This window comes from Watersipora subatra, chromosome 7, assembly GCF_963576615.1.
Source record: "Watersipora subatra chromosome 7, tzWatSuba1.1, whole genome shotgun sequence".
NCBI lineage: Eukaryota > Metazoa > Bryozoa > Gymnolaemata > Cheilostomatida > Watersiporidae > Watersipora > Watersipora subatra.
Window position 1 is genome coordinate 29657666 of NC_088714.1, and position 22286 is coordinate 29679951.

Sequence of the window (22286 nt, forward strand, 5' to 3'; positions counted from 1 at the left end):
TTTAAAAGCTGTAGCAACATTTCAAGTTATTGCTCAACACATTCAGTGAGCATTCATTTGATGCTTTTTATAGGTTAATAAAACAAATATATCTTGTTGCATACTAATATAATTTTTATGTTTTCAATTCACAAGTACAAGCATACCATTGAGAATTTACAAGTACTTTTAAAGTCTGGATTGATCAGAATTTTAGGAAAACTTGGAGACCTTTGGCTTAAAATTGCAAGTCTACTAACAAACGGCGATAACCACAAAGCTAAGCTGTTTTTAAGGAACCCAATGTTTTTTTCGTCCTTGCCATACGAGGACGAATTTTTTTCGACTTTTTGCCGCCTTACAATATTCACAAAAATTTTTCTCAAAATTAATTTTTGGCAGTCTGTGTTTTGATTGTGAAGACACCGAAAATACCAATATGCTTCTGTATGTTCAGTATATATATACTGAACATACAGAATTTAGTTGATGTGGTCTAATGCTCATGCAGGGTTACATTGTTTCCTAGCTCATATTCAGTTCAGCCATGTTTGTTATGTGTATCAATTCATATGTATACCGAAGAAAATTGAGACCTATTACTCTCCCCACACAATAATTCTCATTCTGCTTGGCAATTATGTCACCATTTAGAAACTCGTGTATTCTCAAATATTGATAGCTTTTTGTAGCATTTAACCAACAAAAAATGTTCGAAATGATTAACACAACTCATTGATTAAATTTTTGAATTTTAATCGCATTTCCTGTGTCTTTTATGTCTGTCAAGTGGATACTTTTTCTTGACGCATGCAGGCCAACTGTGATTTTGGAGAGGCATTATTATACAAAGAGGAGAATTTGTGGAGTGAGCATATGACAGGACACAGTCTCGTGCAGATGGCTTGTCAGCAGAAGGAGAGCAACTACCGGCTCCTCAAACATCACTCACTTCTCATGAACCTCGTCTCCGCTCTTCTCGTCTTTGGAATGAAATCTGTTAAGATCATGTCTCTGTTCGATCATAACGTATGTCAGTTTCCTTTTCATGATTTCTCCCGCTTTTAGTTCATATTATGTATCGTATGGAATTCCTACCTTCAAGACAGACATTATGGTTAATGGCAGTGCGTGAGAGACTTTACAACAACGCATGCAGTTCACTACCCTTCTTCATGACACTTAATATAACATGAACTTTAAATGTAACTTGAAAATGAATTTAGCTGACTAAACAAACGCTTGAAAGTAAGTTTTAATTTTGCTCTAATCTTAATTCTAATTTTGTCTTTATTTTTAATTTATAGTTTATTTTTTATCATCTTTCGGATTGGTTTTCGAGTTGGTGATTATTACTTTGCTTTTACAATCACTTCTACCTGGCCTTTTTAAAACTTTTTCAACTGGTTTGAAGAGAAAAACTGCAATCTTAAAGGCCTTCACGCTCGCATGCTTGGCCACCTAGAGGCCACACTGAAAACCATCTCATACGCTCGTATCTCCAATTAGTCCCGTATCTACAGAATAACAATCAAATTGTTGCTCGTATCTCAAATTTCTCGTATGTTGAGGCGTGACTGTATTTATGAATATAAGTCTTTATAATTAGGTAGAATAGGATGGGAGAGACCTTTAACTTCCTTGCATTCAACTATTTTACATGAATAGTCTCCTGGGGCATACATTAGACTAAGATCAATCATGGCAATGCCAGGATTGATCGTAGTCTAACATATGCCAGGTTTCCTTAATTTTTAATCAAAGTCCTCGGGTGGGTGTTTAAGATGTTGGTTCTAAGGAACCAGGGGAAGTTTTGAAACCAAATATTTTTAGCGACTGGCGGAAGGCAGGAAGCATGTGAAGGCATGTGCATATGAAGTTAGGATTAAATTGGGCAACAAAAGTGGAAATGCATAGCATTTACACAGACAAACAGACAGACCTTCGCACACTTACCCCATTACAGAGTGGGATTTATCGATATAGAAATACATTTCCTAAAAAGAATACTCATAGGTAATTTAATAACAGTTGGAAGAGAATAGAGTTTAGAAGCAAACCAATTTTGTTTGAGATGAATTAAAGTTGTCTTGTTTAAATAAAACTGCTACACTAGGTAGTTAGGGATAACTGATTAGTTGGTCGAGCGTATTTGGGAGTTGTTCCTCATCCGAATGACGTTATAGATTGGCCGTGTCGTTCTCTGATTAATCATTGGGAGGTGACCAATACCTAGCAAGCTAATTATATATCACATAAGCTTAGTCTTACTACCATGATATTATGATACTAAAAAGCAATTTCTTCAAGAATGTGCTAAAAACTTGAAAAGAATTTATGATTCAGTTTTTGTTATCAGTATGTTCGTGTTCCCACGACCAAACACAAGCGAAGCGATTGTTTGAGAGCTTTATGATAAATGCATCTGTGCACACGACTCACAAAAATTATTCATAAACGGCCGTCGCAAACCCTTGTACCGAAATCTCATCAACTAATTTAACCATTTTTCTCTGGAGTCGTATAAGTATAATAACGATACAAAACACATGTAAACCTATTTAAATATGTTACCAAGTCTTTATTATTTGTCGACAATATCCTAAACCTTACCCATCTGATCAGATTATACATAAATAGACAAATTAATTTGGCCTAAAATCGCTATTAAAACTTTGACAAACCTTTTTTAATAAAAATTAAGACCGGCCAACGAAACGCCGATAAGGCCGTGCGGCAGAGGGTAGAACCATTAAGTCATGCGCATTTCACGAGAAAAATGTTCACATTTCACCAGTCTATGGCATTGTCCGATTGCCGAAGGTTTCTAATATCTTCCCATTTTTAATATCTTGCAAAAAGATTTAGTTATAAGAATAATTATCGATTTTATAAAATTATTATAAAATTTAATTATAAGAATAATCATTCGAATTTATTTATCCGAAGGTTTCTGTAATAAACATAGACTGTTTGAGGCGTAGATCGATTTACAGGTACGAAATTGTGGTACACTGTTTAACGGCCTATGTTTTTTTTGTCCAATTACCGAAGGTTTCATTAAATTATTTAGAACGTTAGACAAAATTCTTTATATCTTATGTACAAGCTAGGGCCGAACTACAATGCCCCTTTGACGAGAACATTTTTTTATTTTGCTCCAGTTTTCAGAAAACTTCCGGACGCGTGAATGCTGATGCTCGCTTTCTGTTACAGATCGCTATCAAAACCATTCTACATTCAACACAACCAACTTTCAAACTGTGTATATTACACAGCAGCTTGCCATTTTACTTCTAATATTGCATTTCAGAGATATAATAAACGTATTTCATTATTGCTGTTGTTAAATTACATACAGTACAGTAGGTTAGGCCTACAGCTTTAATTAATATTTTATTGTTGTAAATTATAGGTTTGAGATAGTAGTAGATTAGGTGTGATTTTTATACAACCTTTTGTTTTGCATAGTTGACTTTTTGAATTTCATTCAAAACAACTTGACAACTACCATGGACATACAACTTCCCAGAACACCACGTCGTCGCCGACGCAGTGGCTGTCCACGTGTCTCTCAGTTATTACAGCTCAATAGGAGGATAAATGGAAGGTCCTCACAGCAACTATCAACATCAAATGCTAATGTTCAACAACTCGCTACTCAAATCAATAACAACAACTCTATCTGATTCAGAGAATTCTTTAGTAGATGTTGTAGGCGATGCAAATGACATGGACTTGGCAGCCCCTTTGTTTCCAGTTGATGATCATGATTTTATGGACATCATTGACCATGAAAATATTGCACAAGACAATATTGCTCCTCCCAATGCTGCCCCCCTTCATCACATTCCTCATTTTCAATCTTTAGATTGTCCCGATTTTCAAGAACTGCGTAACAACTTTCTAGGCAGACTTGACAACAACATATCACAGCTCACATGTACTGAATGTAATGAGAAACATTTCATGACATACAATGCTCAAATACAACTATGTTATACGTGCCAACAAGTTAGACCTGACACTGTTAATAAATTCAGTGCAGCCAACAATATGGACCCATTTCCATCTGTTGAATTGTTATCTTCTTTTACACTTATAGAACAATTACTCATTGCTCAGGTTAATCCTACAATGTCAATATTCCGTCTTCCGTGTGGTGGCCAATTTGGGTTCAGAGGTCATGTCATCAATTTCCCTCAGAACGTAAATGACTTTGTTATATATCAATTTACCTCGCCAACTACAACAAATCGACATCATTGTCCTTTGTCAACGCGTTGACCAAATTGCCTTGCCAGCCAATCTCTTTACAGTTTGTCTTTAGCAGTACCCTTTCTTTTTTCCATTATCACTCTGGTCATGGGCTGTATGACAGGGAAATTTCTAGTTTAAAATATCCTCAGTGTTAGTCTATCCGCCGTGCTATGTATTATAATGACAACTTTCTCTGTTGGTAACAATTTACAGGATTACCTGTGCTCTAAAGCTTGAGATGCGGTAAGGGTTAGCTTATCTAGCTATTTTATTCTATTATAGTTCAGACAAGTCCTTGCAAAATGTTTAGCTATAGGATCTGTTGGCAGTAGAATCTTGTTGAGACTATCTAGAAATTCTTCCTACATGTATGCGTTTATTGCAAAGGTTAAAAAGTATTAAGTAAGGACCAGTATTCTATCGATTTGTTATATTTGGGCAAGTTGTTTGATAGGTGCTTTTTCATCATTTCAGCGGCCTAAAGATGTATCATGAAGCAAACACTTATGAAAAATTTTCTCTGTCATTGTTGTTTTTCATTTACACATAAATTCTTCTCGTCTGTTTAGTAGATATTGTGTTATATACATATTTTGCTAAGCCCATGAGAATTAATGCATTGTCAGCATTGTTGGACATCTTTCGTATTTCTAACTTTGCTAAATTGAAAATATGAGTTGCCTCATAATACCTCATGTCTCTAAGTGTTTTATAGTTTTATATCTACTATTCATGAATGGATGAGCTTGAGAGAAAGCTGCTTTGTGTGATGAGAGTGCATTGTAAATACATACTTGTCTATTGTCTGTTTTTGAAGAATAGGCTACCTTTAATACAGTTTTTATGTAAGTGGACTTCTTACAATTATGTTGCAGTGAAAATTTTGACATTTTTCCATCGACATATCATGTAAGTGAAAATCAGAAACTTGCCATATACAAGTGTATGTTAAACAATATTTAGTGCTGAGGTTTCACTGTTGTTTATATATTAAATCATCGGTTATTGGCACAATTGTTATTAATTCAAAGTTATAAAATATTACTTTCAAGTACTTTCAAGTACTTCTAATTCCACAGATGTTTGACAATGCATTCATCTGACTAGTGGATATTTTTATGTTATATTTATTGCTGTAGGGCAGCAAGGCATTCTTCACAGATCTCTCCTCCCATCCCTACTTGCCGGTTGAAGGAAAAGATGAAGCTGTTACAGCATATAGGAAAGACTTTTTCTGTCGTATTTTGCGACATTCCGTTCAGTCGCTACCAGAATGGGATCTGCTGGCAATACCCGGTGGTTTAATCAACATTGATAAGGTACTGGTTTTAGACTTTGGCCTCATTTGTCCAGCTCACTTCTTTTTATTGATCTTAGATTGTATTTGTTTACTTGAAATTCTCAGCTAAAACTTGCTCTGTTTATGATATTTTATATTACATAGGTTTGCAAATACAAAAATATATTTGATTTTATAAACAGCGACATTTGGTTAGTCAAGTAAATTTTGCTTCTCAGATAGTGAACATCATTTACAAGTTATTTCAGCTGATTTGAGCATAAGTCTAATAAGGTATTCAAGCCTCATGTTGGCCAGCATTTTAGTCATCTCATTAATTGCATGTACAGAAGTTTGTGATTTCGTGAAAGTTGGAATATTCAAAATAATTGCTATCGTAACACAAAAAGAGAAGGCTTTGGCATTCATCATGCACTTTATTATTTATAGCAATTTAAAGTAAATTCAAAAATTATATTTTAGTAATAAGTTTGTGAGTCTTCTTAAATAAATATCAAATTAATAAGATTTCAGGAAATAATTATAATGGAAATACAATCTGACCAGTAAGAACCACTCATTTCAACAAATCAAATGTAAATGAATCATTTGTATTTGTCAGTTATGGAGGCTTGTGAACATAGAGAGTTGTAGCTATCATTCAGCTTGCATGCATATATATATATATATAAAAAATTATTTCCTCACCCCGGTTAACCCGTATGGGTAGTAATTTCTGCTCTAACTCGGGTCTCCTACCAGAGACCTGGGAGTTTGAACACTCGCCTCAAGATCTTAGCTGTTCCCAGTAGCGCACTTTTCTGCAACTCACCTAAGTTGATTGCTGTCGGTATTTGGGCAAGCCACATTTTATGCGCCGGTGTTATTGCACCCAGTGCCCCAAATACTACTGGGACTACAGTTGTTCTTACATCCCAGCATTTTTCAATCTCTTCTCCAAGAGGGAGATATTTCTCTACCTTTTCTTTTTCTTTGCTGTCTATATTGTAGTCATTGGGTACTGCTATATCTATTATAGTAGCCCTCTTGTTCTCCTTGTCCACCACCACCATAATTGGTTGGTTTGCTAGGACATGCTTGTCAGTCCGGATGTAGAAGTCCCAGAGGATCTTAGCGCGGTCATTTTCATTGACCTTACCAGGGGCTTCCCACCAGTGTTGTGGTTTATTAAGGACATACTCGTCACATAGACTTCTATACACAACACCTGCACTATATATATATATATATATATATATATATATATATATATATATATATATATATATATATATATATATATATATATATCAGTCTCAAGTCTCAACATTTAGACACATAATAATACCTACTATATTACAGCACTAAGCATTTCTGTTTCTACTGAAATAGAAAGGTTTGTATTATTACATCGGCCATCTATGCAGTTTCTGCTTGTCATACCTTTACAAGTCAGTGTAAGGTGTGTGTCCTGCTTTATTGAGACACTATTCTTTATCAATAACTCGCTCATCAACAATAAGATTATTGTTCTCAGATCATTATTGAAGTTGTCTGCTCAATGCTTATGTTACTTATTAGGAATCTGATGCCGCAAAATGGCCTGTGATTGTTATGGAACTAGCTGATTCATTTTCGCTGGATACTGATAATCTACGCAGGTTTTACATTGAGACTCTTGTTGTCTATGGCCATGACACGCTCGCCTTGGAGGTAATTACATGTATACACCTAACTGGTCTATTCGCTTTAAAAGTTGGTTTGCTTGGTATATGCATTGCATGGTATACATAATCCAAAGGCTGTCATTTTATTATATGTTTGTCATTGACACAATTGCTGCCAATAAAATGCTGACTTGAGTGACAATTATCTCTGCTGGTGTGCTGACCTTATTCGTAGTTGTCTCCCATGATAGGCATGGTGAGTGAGTCGTAAGAAAAGTTTCTAAAGCGGGTAGGTTTCATGTGTAAACAACTCCTCGCTCCTTATATCAAGTAAGGAGTTGAGGAATTGAAATGAATCCAATTATTGAATGATTATCCTAATCACCATATTTCAGAGGTGTAAACTATAATAATAAAATATTACTATGACTTTGATAACTTGTTTTCTTCTCAATAAGAATTATATTATTAATAAAAATAACAGTATTAAAATTTTGGCAAATAAATGACAGTTTTTAGTTAGATAAAAGTTAATAGGCTATGTTTGAATAGTACAGCGCCGTGTGAGGGGAGACCATGGTTAATTTTGATTTTCAGGTGATTTGTTGATGATTCAACTACCGTATAACCCAGCATATAAGCTTGTCTCACATATAAGCCGACCCTAGAAAAACAGCCCTGAAATCCGGTAGTTTATAAGAATTCGCATATAAACTAGTCCTATAAATATTAACATGCTGTACATAGCTATCAGAGCAAAAGGTTGCAGAAATGGAGCAGCTTTTGCAAGCTTAGTACAAAAAGTTTTTTATGGGTGAGTAGTTGTATAATGGGCGTATCGTGTCTCAACTTAATCGAAAGGAAACAATTTTATGTTTGCGTTGAGCCGATGGAACGCATTTTTGCATCTCATGTTGACCATAGTCTCGCTTTTCGAAAGCACATTTTTATAGCTATTTGTTCTCTCCATTGATCAGAACCATTAAAGTTATGTAGGCTTCACAAATTGTAGATCATTAGACTTCCAATGATTATTCATTGGGCAATAGTAGTAATGACGGGAGTATTTATTTTTAGCAGTATTAATAATGCTGTAAGCTATAGTAATAGCGAGAACTCGTCTGACTCGGAGCATGCTTAAAGGTCGACTTGCAACAAAATTCACATCACAGTTATTTGGTATCAAAAGATTTACCATGTCTTACTCTGCTGTGTTGTAGGTGCAAAATATGTAGAAATGTGATTACAAGCTTTTAAAAGCTCAAAAACGAACAGTTAATCGCAGCCATTTAGAAAACGCCATAGATTGGAATCCCTTCCCAAAACGGCTCAAATGGGACATAGTTGAACACGATGGTTTCTGTTTACACTTTCATGCAACCTAATTCATAAAAATATTTTCACAAATATTCTTCACGCATTCAATAAAACCATGTCTATTGTCCTTACGCGTCTATTTCATCATCATTGTAAGGCTGTCACTTTGAGCACTGATATCTCAAAACTTACCGTAAAAATTTGTTTAATTTTTTAATCCTAGCTCGAAGGAGTGCATATCATCCTCTAATAAAAATGACGAGCCTGTTGGTCACCTGTGATAATCGAAAAATGCTGCAGAAATTGTATGTGCCATTTGGCAGGAAGTATGGGTCACATGATCAGATTACGACTAGATAATTAGACTAGGCTGAAACGAAACTGTTAAGTAGCGAGCATCTATATTTGATACGGGTTTTCCAGTAGAACTTAAAGTGTTTGTTTTAAACTACTAAACTAGTGCTACGAGACGTTTTATATTGAGCCTTTTATTGGCCTTTAATTTCACGTAATAATATCATGTGTCAAAACGATAACCACAATGTTTTAGTACAGCATTGAAATAAAAGGATTCCAATCTACAGCATTTTCATGATGGCGGCGATTAACTTTTCGTTTTTTTAGCTTTTAAGAGCTTGTAATCACATTTACACATATTTTGTACCAACAACACAACAGAGTAAAACATGGTGAACCTTTTGATACCAAACAACTGTAATATGAATTTTGTTGCAAGTCAACCTTTAACTTGTCAACTTGTTAACTTTAACTTGATAGTGTGAAAAGGACAAAAATTGTCTGAATTGATTCTACAACATATTTCTGGCATCAAATAATGTGCAATTTCATGCTAATTAATTTGCTCAAATGTTATCTTATATGCGTCAATGTCAAATATTTTGTTTACCTAATATTTGTCTCCATAAAAACTTGTTTGGTAGCGAAAGAGTTAATTATAGTTGTAACTATTATTATCTTTTACTTTTATTAATTAAGTTGAGTTAATAAAGGTTCAAGTTGTTAAAATTAAGTTAGCGTAATGTCATTTTGTTTGCATTCAATCAGAGTTGTGCACGTATAAGCCAGACCCTTAAGTTTTGTAAAATATTTTACGTTTTAGAATCGATTTATATGCGGGATATACGGTACTAGTTTTCATCTGATCATAGTTTGGTCGCTCATTAAACCATTTGTCTCCAGACCTTAGTACTTGGTGATCAATAACAAATGAGTGGTTAGTTTTTTTATGGTAGTTGTCTCCCATGTTATATTCACCTCAATGGTAGTTGTCTCCCATGTCATATTCATCTCAATGGTAAATGTCTCTCATGTTATATTTGCCGTCATGGTGATTGTCTTTCATGTCATTCTCACTTTAGAGAGAATGACATGAAACTTCATATTACACTAACTTAGTAGCTTGGTTTTTACTATAATTCTCTGGTTACGGGGGTACCATGTTAACCTGTTGGCAAAACTCGATACAGTAAGCTTCTTGGTCTATCTGGTTTGCTCATTGTTAATTGCTGTTTCTCATATTTGTGCTGCATTTATGTTTTGTCTTATTACGCACAAATTATTATTATTATTGTTTTATTATTTATTATGTTATTGTTCTATGAGAAAAATCACATACATGATTGCTTGATGTGAATGAGTCGCCTCTAAGGATTTTTCAAACTTCAGCTTGTCGGCCGTGGCCCACTCCGGTGTCATCACACTCGCTCACGTGTCTGTATCTCTAATCGCTTCTGTCTACAGGTGCTACCATTGATGTCTGACCCCAAACCCGCCTATGAGGCCATGTTAGATGTCTGCTGCCAGAGGTTCTCTCACTACATGTTTGAAGCAAACGAAGAAACACTGGGTGAAATAACCAGCTCGGCTACACCTCTGCTCCTGAACTGGCTGAATGAGAAGGTTGGTAGCACTTCCATGCATTTGTGAAAGCAAGATATAAAATGCATTGAAAATGTATTTATATGTATACTCCTGTGCATATATATAAGATATGTGTTAATATATGTGTAAATTTACATATGTTTATTTACATATATAAATTTACATATGTTTATTTACATATATAAATCTCAAAGTTGGTTATCTGTCGTTTAGTCTGTCTGTCTGTCCAGCTGCAGCGATTAAAATCTAGGAACGAAAAGTGTGCATTTCACAAGTTTGTAGATAAGCGCTCCTAACCACAAGGCTACACCGTTCTCACCATTTCATCGTTGTTACCATATACTGTATATCCTTTTCTGAACGCACTCCTTAAATGTGTACTTTTAATTATTAATTAATATTGCCTTTTGCACTTGTTATTTTTTGAAATTTTGTTAAAAGCTAATTTTTTTCACCATTACATCCTATTTTTTTAATTTGCATTTTTCAAATGTGCCCGTTACACTCGTATTTCCGGCCTCGGTAAATCTATAAAAGCTAAAATTTTTGTGCAAGGACTGTTTTATTACCTGGGCAACGCCAGAAATTTACCTAGTATATATATATATATATATATATACAGTCATACCTTGACATACGAGCTTAATGCGTTCTGGAACTGAGCTCGTAGGTCAATTTACTCACGTCTCAAGGCACTGTAGAAATTGTAAAACTAAATAATGTTCACATAGATGTTCTCAAGTCGGAATCGCCTCTACATTCTCTCTCGGTTCGGTCAAACAAGGAACCCTCGAACACTTCTCTGAAGTTTTATAATTTGGATGTCTCATTTTTTTGTTTGTGCCAGTACCGACTATCTAGAGGTACCACTACCGACTATCCAGAGGTACCACTACTGACTATCCAGAGGTACCACTACTGACTATCCAGAGGTACCACTACTGACTATCTAGAGGTACCACTACCGACTATCCAGAGGTACCACTACTGACTATCCAGAGGTACCACTACTGACTATCCAGAGGTACCACTACTGACTATCCAGAGGTACCACTACTGACTATCTAGAGGTACCACTACTGACTATCCAGAGGTACCACTACTGACTATCCAGAGGTACCACTACTGACTATCTAGAGGTACCACTACTGACTATCCAGAGGTACCACTACTGACTATCCAGAGGTACCACTACTGACTATCCAGAGGTACCACTACTGACTATCTAGAGGTACCACTACTGACTATCCAGAGGTACCACTACTGACTATCTAGAGGTACCACTACTGACTATTCAGAGGTACCACTACTGACTATCCAGTGGTACCACTACTGACTATCCAGAGGTACCACTACTGACTATCTAGAGCTACCACTACTGACTATCTAGAGGTACCACTATCGTCGTACATGTATTTAAATCTTTGATGGATAGCTTCTGCGACAACAATAACTTTTTTATACACACACTTCTATGTACTCTGTGTTATTATTAATTCAACATATTCGTGATTTTCATTTTGTTTTACCAGTTCCTTTTAATTGTATCAATTCACTTTTCATTGTAACAAATCATCCAGCCATTACTTGCTAATTATTTCACATTTAAACACCTTTACAGTTGTTTTAGCTTTTCTGTTAATCTATTTGAACTGCACAAAACACTTTTCTTATGATATAACGCTTTGAAGTTAGAATGGTAAATGTTTTATATGTTAAATACCAATCAATTTTTTGTGAAATCTTTTGAAAAGTTACTCATCTAGTACATTTGTATATATACTGCTGTTATATATACATGTATATATATTGTATATATACTTGCATGTACATATGTATGTAGCATATATACCTGCAAGTATATATATTTCATATATATACTTGCATGTACATATGTATGTAGCCTCTATACCTGCAAGTACATTATATATATATATATTACATATATGTATTCTTGCATGTATACCTATATGTAATATGTATGTATATATTTAGAAGTTTTACTGCTGTATATTTTCTTTTACCTCACTTCCAATGCTATCAACATCAATTGTTTTTCAAAGCTTTGTTTGTATGTAGTAATTTCTAATTATTATTGCTTTGCTTTTCGTTTAGCAAAATCCTTCAAAGGTATGTTTTACATTTGGTGTACTTTCATTATTTAGCTCTTGTCTCTCCCCTCCTGTAAAGTTGTCTCCCCCTCCTCTAAAGCCCTTTTCTTTATTGCTCTTATCACTCGTGTCATTCCTTATATTTTATGTGAACTGGTACCTTGGGTTAGAGATTTACTAAATTTATGTATTTAAATATATTGTTAATTATTTAAAGCTTTAAAAATCATCTTAAAAATTATATTATGGCTTTCTATCAGTTTTTGTGCGCTCTGATGCTTTTACTAACCTAAAAGTCGATATCCTTATGATGATTTGCATTCAAAAAATAGGAGCAGATAAACATGTGCCCCAAAAATTTATATAGAAATTAAAATACTTATGAGATATTGTTATTTATATTGCTTTCTGTTGTGCCTAGCCATTAAGATAATTACAAGCGCACACCGAATAAATCACATATTCTGTATTAAAGGTAGCGCAATTTCCAAAAAGTGTCAAAGGCAGAACAACTCCTAAACATTTTTTGAAATTGTAGTTGTTATACGTATTGCACAAGTATTTGCAACATTTCAAGTTTTTTTGCGTGTTTGTTAAGTAGGCCTATTATCTGGCAATGCCACTTGCCAGACTCCGATTGACATATAACTTCTGACTGAGTAGATTGTGTCTTCCTAGTGTGGCTGGGTGTTTACAGACTGCCATACAAGGCTGTATGTTCTAAGGCTATGTTTTCTAAGTCTTAGCTCCGTTTCGTTTTCAAATTATCTACCCATAGATCTTTATCTCACATGTACATATACATCCTGTTGTTACGGTATGTCTAGGATGTAAAAAATTTAGGTTATACTTTCACGAGTTTTACTAACAAGGATTTGAGTTTTCAAGCTCTTACAATGTAATTTTATTAGTATAAATTTAACATTTAACCTGTTTGCTGTGATATCCTAACTGACAAGACTATTTTGTATCAATGATTTCATTACAGAGTTTTCAAAGATATGTCAGACACTTCGGGTTGATATCTACTGTTTATATTTTTGTGGCCAATTTCATTGTTTGAGAAACCTTTTTCTGTCAAAATAACGAGGTTTCACTGCATATTTACTTTCGCATGCACATACATATATATACTTGATACAACTTCATATACATATAGTTGATATAACTTCATATACAGATAGTTGATATAACTTCATATACTTAATATATCTTCACATACATACATACATAGATATATATAAATATATATTTTTTGTTATATAACTAGATGACTCCATAATATTGTTGCAGCATGAAGCAGAACTAGTTTCCAAGACAGTGACTATGGCGAATACCAACCGACTGCTGCTGCAAATCATGAAGGGCCTTCAGGCTAGTCGATCATATGAATTCGCTCAGGAACTTTACCAGCTTACATTGAACTTGACTTAAACACAGTTCATACAATTCTTTTTTCCTTTTATGTTGCTCTGGCAGTGATTATAAGGAACTGTATCTGTGATATACAGTAGCTTGCTTCTCACTCAGACAGTCAAAGATTCTACTGAACTGTTTAAACTTTACTTGTTTTACATCTAACTATAATTGGCTAGTAAAATAATATTAAGTTATAGATTTATATTTATTACTATTAATAATAAATCATTGTGTAATCTTAACATAAGAAGAATTAGAGCAAAGCTCAACTACACAGATACATTAATATTTGTTATTTGTATACGATTATGTATCATATTGTAGGCTGACACAGGTCTGCAGTCTAAGAATATAAGCAGTTTTATATAGTACAAAGTGAAAATAAGTAATGTTTTATTGTTATAAAGGGGCTTGCATGGAGTTACAGGCCCGACATAAATTCAAACAATTATTTTTTCGAAATCGCTATACTTTATTTAATTAGCAATATCCCATAAGTACTCAATACTATATTACAGTGACATTTGACTCCACAAACGAAAACATTCATTCCACAGTAATTTTCTCATTTCTTTCCTCCCCTCCTGCCACGAGAGCGGCTTCGTCTTCCTTTTATTGATCTCTTTGTCGATCTGCGAGATTTAGATCTCACTTTACGACTCCTCCTTCTTTTACCTCCAGCTCGGCTCTTCACCCGTGATCGACTTCTTGACCGCCGAGTTTGTCTGAGACGCCGCCCTGCCTTTGAACGACTGCAATAAAAATTCGTTAAATAATATTTGACATTTAAAAAAATAGTTGATTAATTTTATTTGCTATCTTTAGTAACACTACCTTCTACTTCGTGTAAGGCCTTTCCTTGATTGCCTCTTCCTAGATCTTGACCGTCCTTTGCGTGCACTTGCCTTCGCAATCACTTTTCTCCCTCTCCTTATTCCTGAGGTTCCCGCTTTTTTATTCATAGCTTTTCTTAGTTTCTGTGCTGCTACTTCATCAACCATTCCCCTTTTAGGTAGTGCATAGCAGATTTGGTCTTCTGTAATAATGCCAGTACAAGGGCGGATGATTAACTAGCAGAACACAGCTCACCTGCTAGAACTGGCCATAGCAATTCAAACGAAACACAACAAAATATTGATCATAACAGCAATTCTTTAACACGCATATATACTAATAAATAATGCTAATAGGTCGATAAAAATGCTTATAGCTTTATTTTCTTCACAAGACTGTTTATAAGATCCAACCAGAATCTACACTTTTGTTTTAGAAAACTAAAAGCCGATCTAAATTGTAGTTGCTTCGTAATTTAAATAAATACTAATACCATCTTCAAAGCTTTGAAATTTGAGGTAGTTTTCAGCAAGGTCAGTGATCAACACATTTTTTATTTCAATGATAGAAACAAAATTTATCATGGTTCAATAAAGTTATACAATCGCCCCAATAGACATCAGCTACTAGTAGGATCTCTACTAAAATAATCTAGATCTGGCTGCCTACTTACCATTTGTATTGCTGCGGGCTTTCGAAGGAGAGCGTGACACAACCATCTTGTTGAATAACCAAGTAAGGCAATGGTTTCATTTGCCACATACCTCAAGTTATATACTGGCTTTAAAACAATTGTGATTGTTTTCTATTGGATGATGCCTTCCAATAATACGTCAGCAAAAATGATGTCATCACTTTTAGTTGAGTCTATTTGAAAGAAGACGTTTCTATCAGTCACTGTACATTAGCCGCTTTACAACAAATCAACAGATTTACAACTTATTTAACTGTGATATACATGCTTGTCTAGGAGCATAATAATTGCCTTTAGAAAATAGTATTGTGAGCCATGTTTATGATTACGCTATTATTTTTGTGTCAAATCAACTAGTCTTGTAGCTAATACATATTTTAGAGCATATGCAGTTTTTTGAAGGTTTAAAATAACTTATGTCTTTAAGAAACAGGCATTAAACAACCTTCTGCCTTTTGGTTTTTGCTTAAATCTCTGTAGCCTTTTGTTCACTTTCTATCGAGCAGTTAGGTCTAATCATGAAATGCTTCTGAAAACTTTACCGCTTTTAATAAGCATTGCCATTTTCAATTGTTTTTTAGTGTAGCAACAGTAGAATAATGGTAGAGTAGTCTGAAAAGTTGTGAGGATTTGTAGTTAGTCCAACATCAGTTTAGCAGCTTTCACACCTGCTGCTACAAAATTACATAAACAGTAGTATAAGTACATGTAACTGCTACTTGCAACTATTTACCTCCAGAGAGCATGCGTGCATTTTTGTCTTTACAGCATTGCAAATATGTTAAAAAATTGGGTCAGCTCATTGGGTGTAGGATTACCTTCAATGGTATAAAATATGTCTACGGGTTGTTGTGGTGGGCAGTTTACTAAAACTTCTAGTAAATGTCGCACAATACAATGTCTACGATAAAAATAATTCAATGCTACATGTAGTAGCATTATCCCAACATAACCTCCGGGTGATTGATGTAATACGTGGTTAATTCTCTGTTTAAATTTTAACAGTTTCTTAAAAACTAACAACAACATATATTGGAAAATTTGAAAAAACTGCAAGTATAGCTCCTAGAAACAACTAGACAAACACTGTTCTTATTCATAACTTGTAAGATAGGGCAATGCTTTCTCTTAGCTGATAAACAGTCAAGTTAGCGTTGGTATTTTCTTGTTTTTCTTGATGCACATGATTTGCGTAATGCGGATTTGGTGTTGAGCGCAAGTTGCGTTATCGCGAGAAGTGTCTTGTATCTGTCTATTTCTAGTCATAGCCCTGCATTACAAAGGTTTGCAGACGAATCTGTCAACTAATAGCTAGGGAGATATGTCAGTAATCATTATAAACTACACACCGTGCACAAATAATAAATATGAAGCATGCTGAATGTATCACTGATAACTACTGACTAGATACTGTGTATCACTAATAACTACAGACTGTACATTGTGTATCATTAATAACTAACACTAACAACTGTAAACTATACACAACGTATCACTGATAACTACAGATTATACACTGTGTTTCACTAATAACTACTGAGTAGATACTATGTATCACTAATAACTACAGACTAGACACTGTGTATCACTAATAACTACAGACTGTACATTGTGTATCATTAATAACTAACACTAACAACTGTAAACTATACACAATGTATCACTGATATCTGCAGATTATACACTGTGTTTCACTAATATCTACTGAGTAGACACTGTGTATCACTAATAACTACAGACTAGACATTGTGTATCACCAATAACTACAGACTATACACTGTGAATCATAATAACTACAGACTAGACACTGTGTATCACTAATAACTACAGACTAAACACTGTATATTACTGATAACTACAGACTAGACACTGTATCATTAATAACTACAGACTATACACGGTGTATCACTAATAACTATAGACTATACACTGTGTATCACTATGACCAGTCCTACGAAGTATGTAGTATTATTACTGCATACTAGACACCCTGTAACACTAATAATTACCGACTATACACTGTGTATCACTAATTATTACAGAATGAACACTGTGTAACACTAACAACTGTAAACTATACACAGCGTATCACTGATAGCTGCAGATTATACACTGTTTCATTAACAATTACTGATTGTACACTATGCATAAGTTATAACTTGGAAGATTATTGATCATACTTTCTTCAAAATATCTTTATGGAACGATTTGGCTATTTCTAAACTGATTCACTGGTAATCATTCTGATCAAGCAGGATAACATGATAAATTAATATGTCAATTACATGCTTCTGAATACTTGTGAATACCTCAATAGTGTCTGCTACATAATTATTGCTGCCTAACGTTTGTAAGTAAATGATGCATTTTCATATCTCCATATCAATTAATTCTTGTTAACTTGTTTTATATTTGCTGGTTGCTGACTACAGCACATGCTACTTGTCGTGTAATCACTGGAGCAAAAAAACATGATTTCTATAAATTTTCTAAGCACATCATGTATTTTTATATCTCTATATCAATTAATTCTTGTTTTCTTGCTTTGTGTTACATGTGGCTGGTTTCTGATTCCAGCACACAATTCATCTTGCAGTAAAGTATTTTTATTATCTTTGGCTTCCGTGATAGTTTGCCTTCATTTAACTTGTTATTAACTGTAGTACTAACTAGTTAACTAATACTAACTTTCTGTGATTTCTGTTTATACCCGAGTCTGCCATTGAAACCATGACAAGACATGACAAGTGTTGATGTTAAATGCAAGTAACTAATATACTTAGTAGAACGAGCAAACAAAAATAAAATATATACTGGCAAAACAGGAAAATAAAGAGCTTTTCTTCTGCTATAAGTGTAATGTCATTTTTCGGCTACTAGAGTAAATTAAGATATGTAAGGCTTCTTTGCAATAGCCAAGTGAAATTGTACATTACTGTTTGCAAGGGACAAATCTAACAGGAAATAAAAAGTGGTGCTATTACTGAGTATATTGACATGAACATTCATTTCATCCCGTAAGTTCACAATTACAATACAAATCATTAGCATTCTACGGTAAGCAGTAGTGGTATATGGTAATAACCAGTTTGCTGGAGGAGCAGCTACAGTTGGTATCATATCATCACAGTCTGCATTTAATGTTGGAAAACTGTTCCCTGTTAAAGTTCCTATTGTATTCCTTCTAGAATGGCAAACTTGTGCCATTTAGCATATATTTTATATATTTAATGTTTTATGACCATAGCAATGTTATGAAACCCTTTTTATATGGTCTTCCACCAAACTACATTTGTATCAACAAACGGCTGACCAAGACAACTGACTTGGGACAGCTGTGTAAACTGGCTTGGGTTTTTCTGCCTCACCAATTCTTCTTAAGAAAGTTTGATGTAACTTGTTGTCTGATCAACAGCAGCTTGTCTTTATTATTCCAGTCTCAATATACTTACTATTTTTGTGTCCTCAATTTTCTACAATAAATCGATTGCCGCTAAAATGAAACATTAACAGAGAAGAATTAACTAGACAAAGTTTGTTGACTCATTCACAAAAAATATTGAAGTTAACACTATGTCCAAAACGAACCTAATTTTGCACTCATTTTCACTAGTTTTGCTGTTTGTAGTTTAGGTACAACATCAAAAATATACAAGAGTCAAAGATTACCTTAAAAACAAAAAATTTCTAGCACCTTTATGCCTGTTGATTTATACTCAGGGACATTAGTTGTCACTTCGTAAAACTTCATGTTTTTTGCTTAACAATACCACAAACAAATACCACACTCTGTAGCATGTAATTACAAAATGAAATGACAACAAAATGAAATGCCTTTATTATAATAACACAACATAACACCTTCTGCAGCTTTGTAATAATTCATGAACGAATATAAAACATATTCATGATTTTCATCAAAGCTAAAGCTTCCTATATACAATACACTGATTAGAACTTTGGCCTAATTCTTAGTCTCTTTTTTATAATCTGTAGTAGTGCATGGCTTTGTTAAAAACTGCATTATTTTTATCATGAGTTTTTGTTTATAAACATGTATCTTACTACGGCAACTGATTTGCAGAAGACTTGTAAAACAATGCGTGGTTTCCTAGAATGCAGAGAGTTAAAATATGGACGCCAATTATAGAAGTATGTACTGCTTGATTACAGTTACATAGATTTTTTGATTAACAAATACTTTTCCTCTTGCTGGTCAGTCCCTGTCCCATATTTATAATTTACGAATTTGTCAAAACAACTGATCTGCTACTACAAGCAACTACACCGATACTTATTCTTCATCTTTAACTTTTTTAACAATGCAAGTTTGACGATCGATCAAAGACGACGAAAGAAATAAAACACTACTTTGATGTGAACTGATACAAATAACCAATTATACATATTCATAATCGTTCCTCGTTTCTGTATGCGTAGTCATTATATGTATAGCCATCATCTAATCATACGTTGAGAGAGGTGCCTGCTTTTCATTACAAACTTCCATGTACCTAGCTATTCTCTTTAACCTGGTTACACTCGCTAAGGCCCGCCCTCTAAGATATAAATACCCTGCCTGTATGGAAATGTTCATTCTTGTGCACAATACTTACTGCAACCTTTATTGGATCTTTCTATGAACATCAATTAGCCTGACTTTATCTGCATTGCACCAGCATACACATTACACCAGCATACACAATGCACCAGCAAACACAAGTGCACCAGCAAGGATCATCTTCAATTAACAGTTATGCTGTTAATCTCTCAGATGGCACCAGCAACACTGCGCACCAGCAAGCATCATTTTCAATAAGCAACTAGGCTGACAGTCTTTCAGATTGCACCAGCATTTCAGATTTTACCAGCATCGCAGTGCACCAGCAGGACAGTTGGATCTCTTTTGTCATTTCCACTTGTCAAGACCCAAAGGAAGTGGTATTTTTTAGAGCAGCAACTATTTAAGAGTTGCAATCCCTTTAAAAACAGAAAGTTAGGGATCAGACAACCCCTTCTTAATCTACTAACCTTAATCCACTTGAATTTGCAGAAATACACCCTTTTAGTTAATTGCAACTTGAAATTTAATGAAAATTACATGATACTTTTATGTGTTGCTACAAAGAAGAGAACTTCCTTATAGCTGTTCATGTATAGTCATGCATGTGTACCGTATTATGCATGTGTACTTACATGTAACTACGTGCCAAAATTTCCACTGAGATGCTACACAAAGGTAGCAAATGGATGGGCTATCACGCAGACAATTAGTATAGCCTGAGAAACAAATACTTTATATTACAATTAGTGTTGTTTTCGCTAAATAAAATCATGAGATTCAAATCAAGATTCAAATCATGTAATCAAAGGTAATACATGTTCTCCAATTTTTGCTCGATGTACATGAACCTGACAATTTATCGGAAAAATGTTATAAAACCGCATACTTTTAAAGTCGCATTTTCTCAATTAAAAGTGTGGCGAATTAAAAAGAAAGTCTCTGGTCACTCTTGCTTAAGATCATACTCACGCGAAGCTGCTTTCTCTTGTGATTTACGTTTCATTATATACACAATGAATTTTGAAAGTATCTGTAGTTTTGCGTAACAATTTTTTCAAAGCGAGTGTTCTAAGATAGTTACCGCAAGTATACCTACCTATATATACCATCGGACAGATTTTACAAAACAAATGTCCACATGCCGAATTAAACGCAATGCTCGACGAAATGATGAGCAAATCAGTCATTTTTTTCCATTATTCAATTACATTCATTAGCAGGCTATTGTAAAATGAATGTTTTAGAATAATGTGTGCTTAAATTAAGCGGTTCTTTGTCAGTCTATTAGCAAAATAATATTAAACTCATTTTATTGTCGTTAGAACTACGCATATGAAAGCAAGTTCCAAATTTCTTATTCTGCCGACATCTCTAGCACGATAGCAATAAAGTTGATGATTCAAAATACGTGTATTCATGCGTGCGAAGTAAATAAGAAATGGTTAAGATCTTCACATCCCGTCCAGGTTTTGAAGACATGCGTTTTAATCAGCAAATTTTCATGAAGAGTTTGGAGCGAAAACATGTCTTCACAAAATATTTTAAGAAATTTATCTGAAAGTGCATGCGAAATATTAACAATTAGGTTGACTGTAGGCCGATAAGCAAAAATTGCATAACATGGGGTTTATACAGAAACTACTTATACAAGAAGATTCAAACAAAAATAAAGCTGAAAGAAGAATAAAAGAATATGCATAGCATATATAAAAGAAAATGCATAGCAAGTATTAGTCATTACAGTTTCGTCAGTTAGGTAATGAATCCTTTTTCATTCATCCAGAATACAGTGGATTGACTTATGATACCAGTAATATAATTAGCTTGAAACTAAAACGGATAAGTAGCACCTGGCTTTGCAGTGAATAGGCCTAGGTTATATTTCTTGGATCATTGAGGTAGACTAACAGGAAAATTTGTAAGTTTAATTAAAATACAAGTATTTTATTACTTCTGTTTTTTAAGAAATTTTGATGCAAATATTATGTAGACCCAATGCACATAAAAAGTAATTGCCAACTCTGGAACAGTTCAAGAAACATTGGGTATTGGCAAAGATACTTACTCTTAAGTGTAAATGAAATTATGCCAAGGTTATGCAGTGTTTCACTTGCCATGTCTCATACGACTATGGCAGTTTTGGTTTTTGTATCTGCAGTTTCTATGTCACTAAATCATACAATGTACCAAAAGTTTGACTCAATCTTTTTTCAATACAAAAATATGTGCTTTGCTCAATAGAGATTTGTGATGTCATTCG

General features: G+C 34.2%; 2 protein-coding genes across 2 annotated transcripts in view; one reads left to right on the forward strand and one right to left on the reverse strand.

The window, feature by feature from the left end:
• Positions 1 to 14281, forward strand: part of LOC137399549 (rab3 GTPase-activating protein non-catalytic subunit-like) — a 56253-nt gene extending 41972 nt beyond the window's left edge. Inside the window, exons 23-28 of the mRNA XM_068085713.1 lie at positions 796 to 1008; positions 5379 to 5558; positions 7100 to 7231; positions 10264 to 10422; positions 12520 to 12534; positions 13809 to 14281. Of these exons, the coding sequence (XP_067941814.1) occupies positions 796 to 1008; positions 5379 to 5558; positions 7100 to 7231; positions 10264 to 10422; positions 12520 to 12534; positions 13809 to 13949 (840 nt within the window). The 3' untranslated portion in view covers positions 13950 to 14281. The remainder of the gene's footprint in view (positions 1 to 795; positions 1009 to 5378; positions 5559 to 7099; positions 7232 to 10263; positions 10423 to 12519; positions 12535 to 13808) is intronic.
• A 218-nt stretch (positions 14282 to 14499) lies between these two features.
• Positions 14500 to 15488, reverse strand: LOC137400643 (serine/arginine-rich splicing factor 6-like). The gene is made up of 3 exons (XM_068086974.1): positions 15442 to 15488; positions 14769 to 14970; positions 14500 to 14686 (listed from the first exon to the last, which is right to left on the reverse strand). Exons 1-3 carry the CDS (start codon positions 15485 to 15487, stop codon positions 14500 to 14502), a joined length of 435 nt encoding a protein of 144 aa, XP_067943075.1. The 5' UTR covers position 15488.
• Positions 15489 to 22286: the final 6798 nt, after the last annotated feature.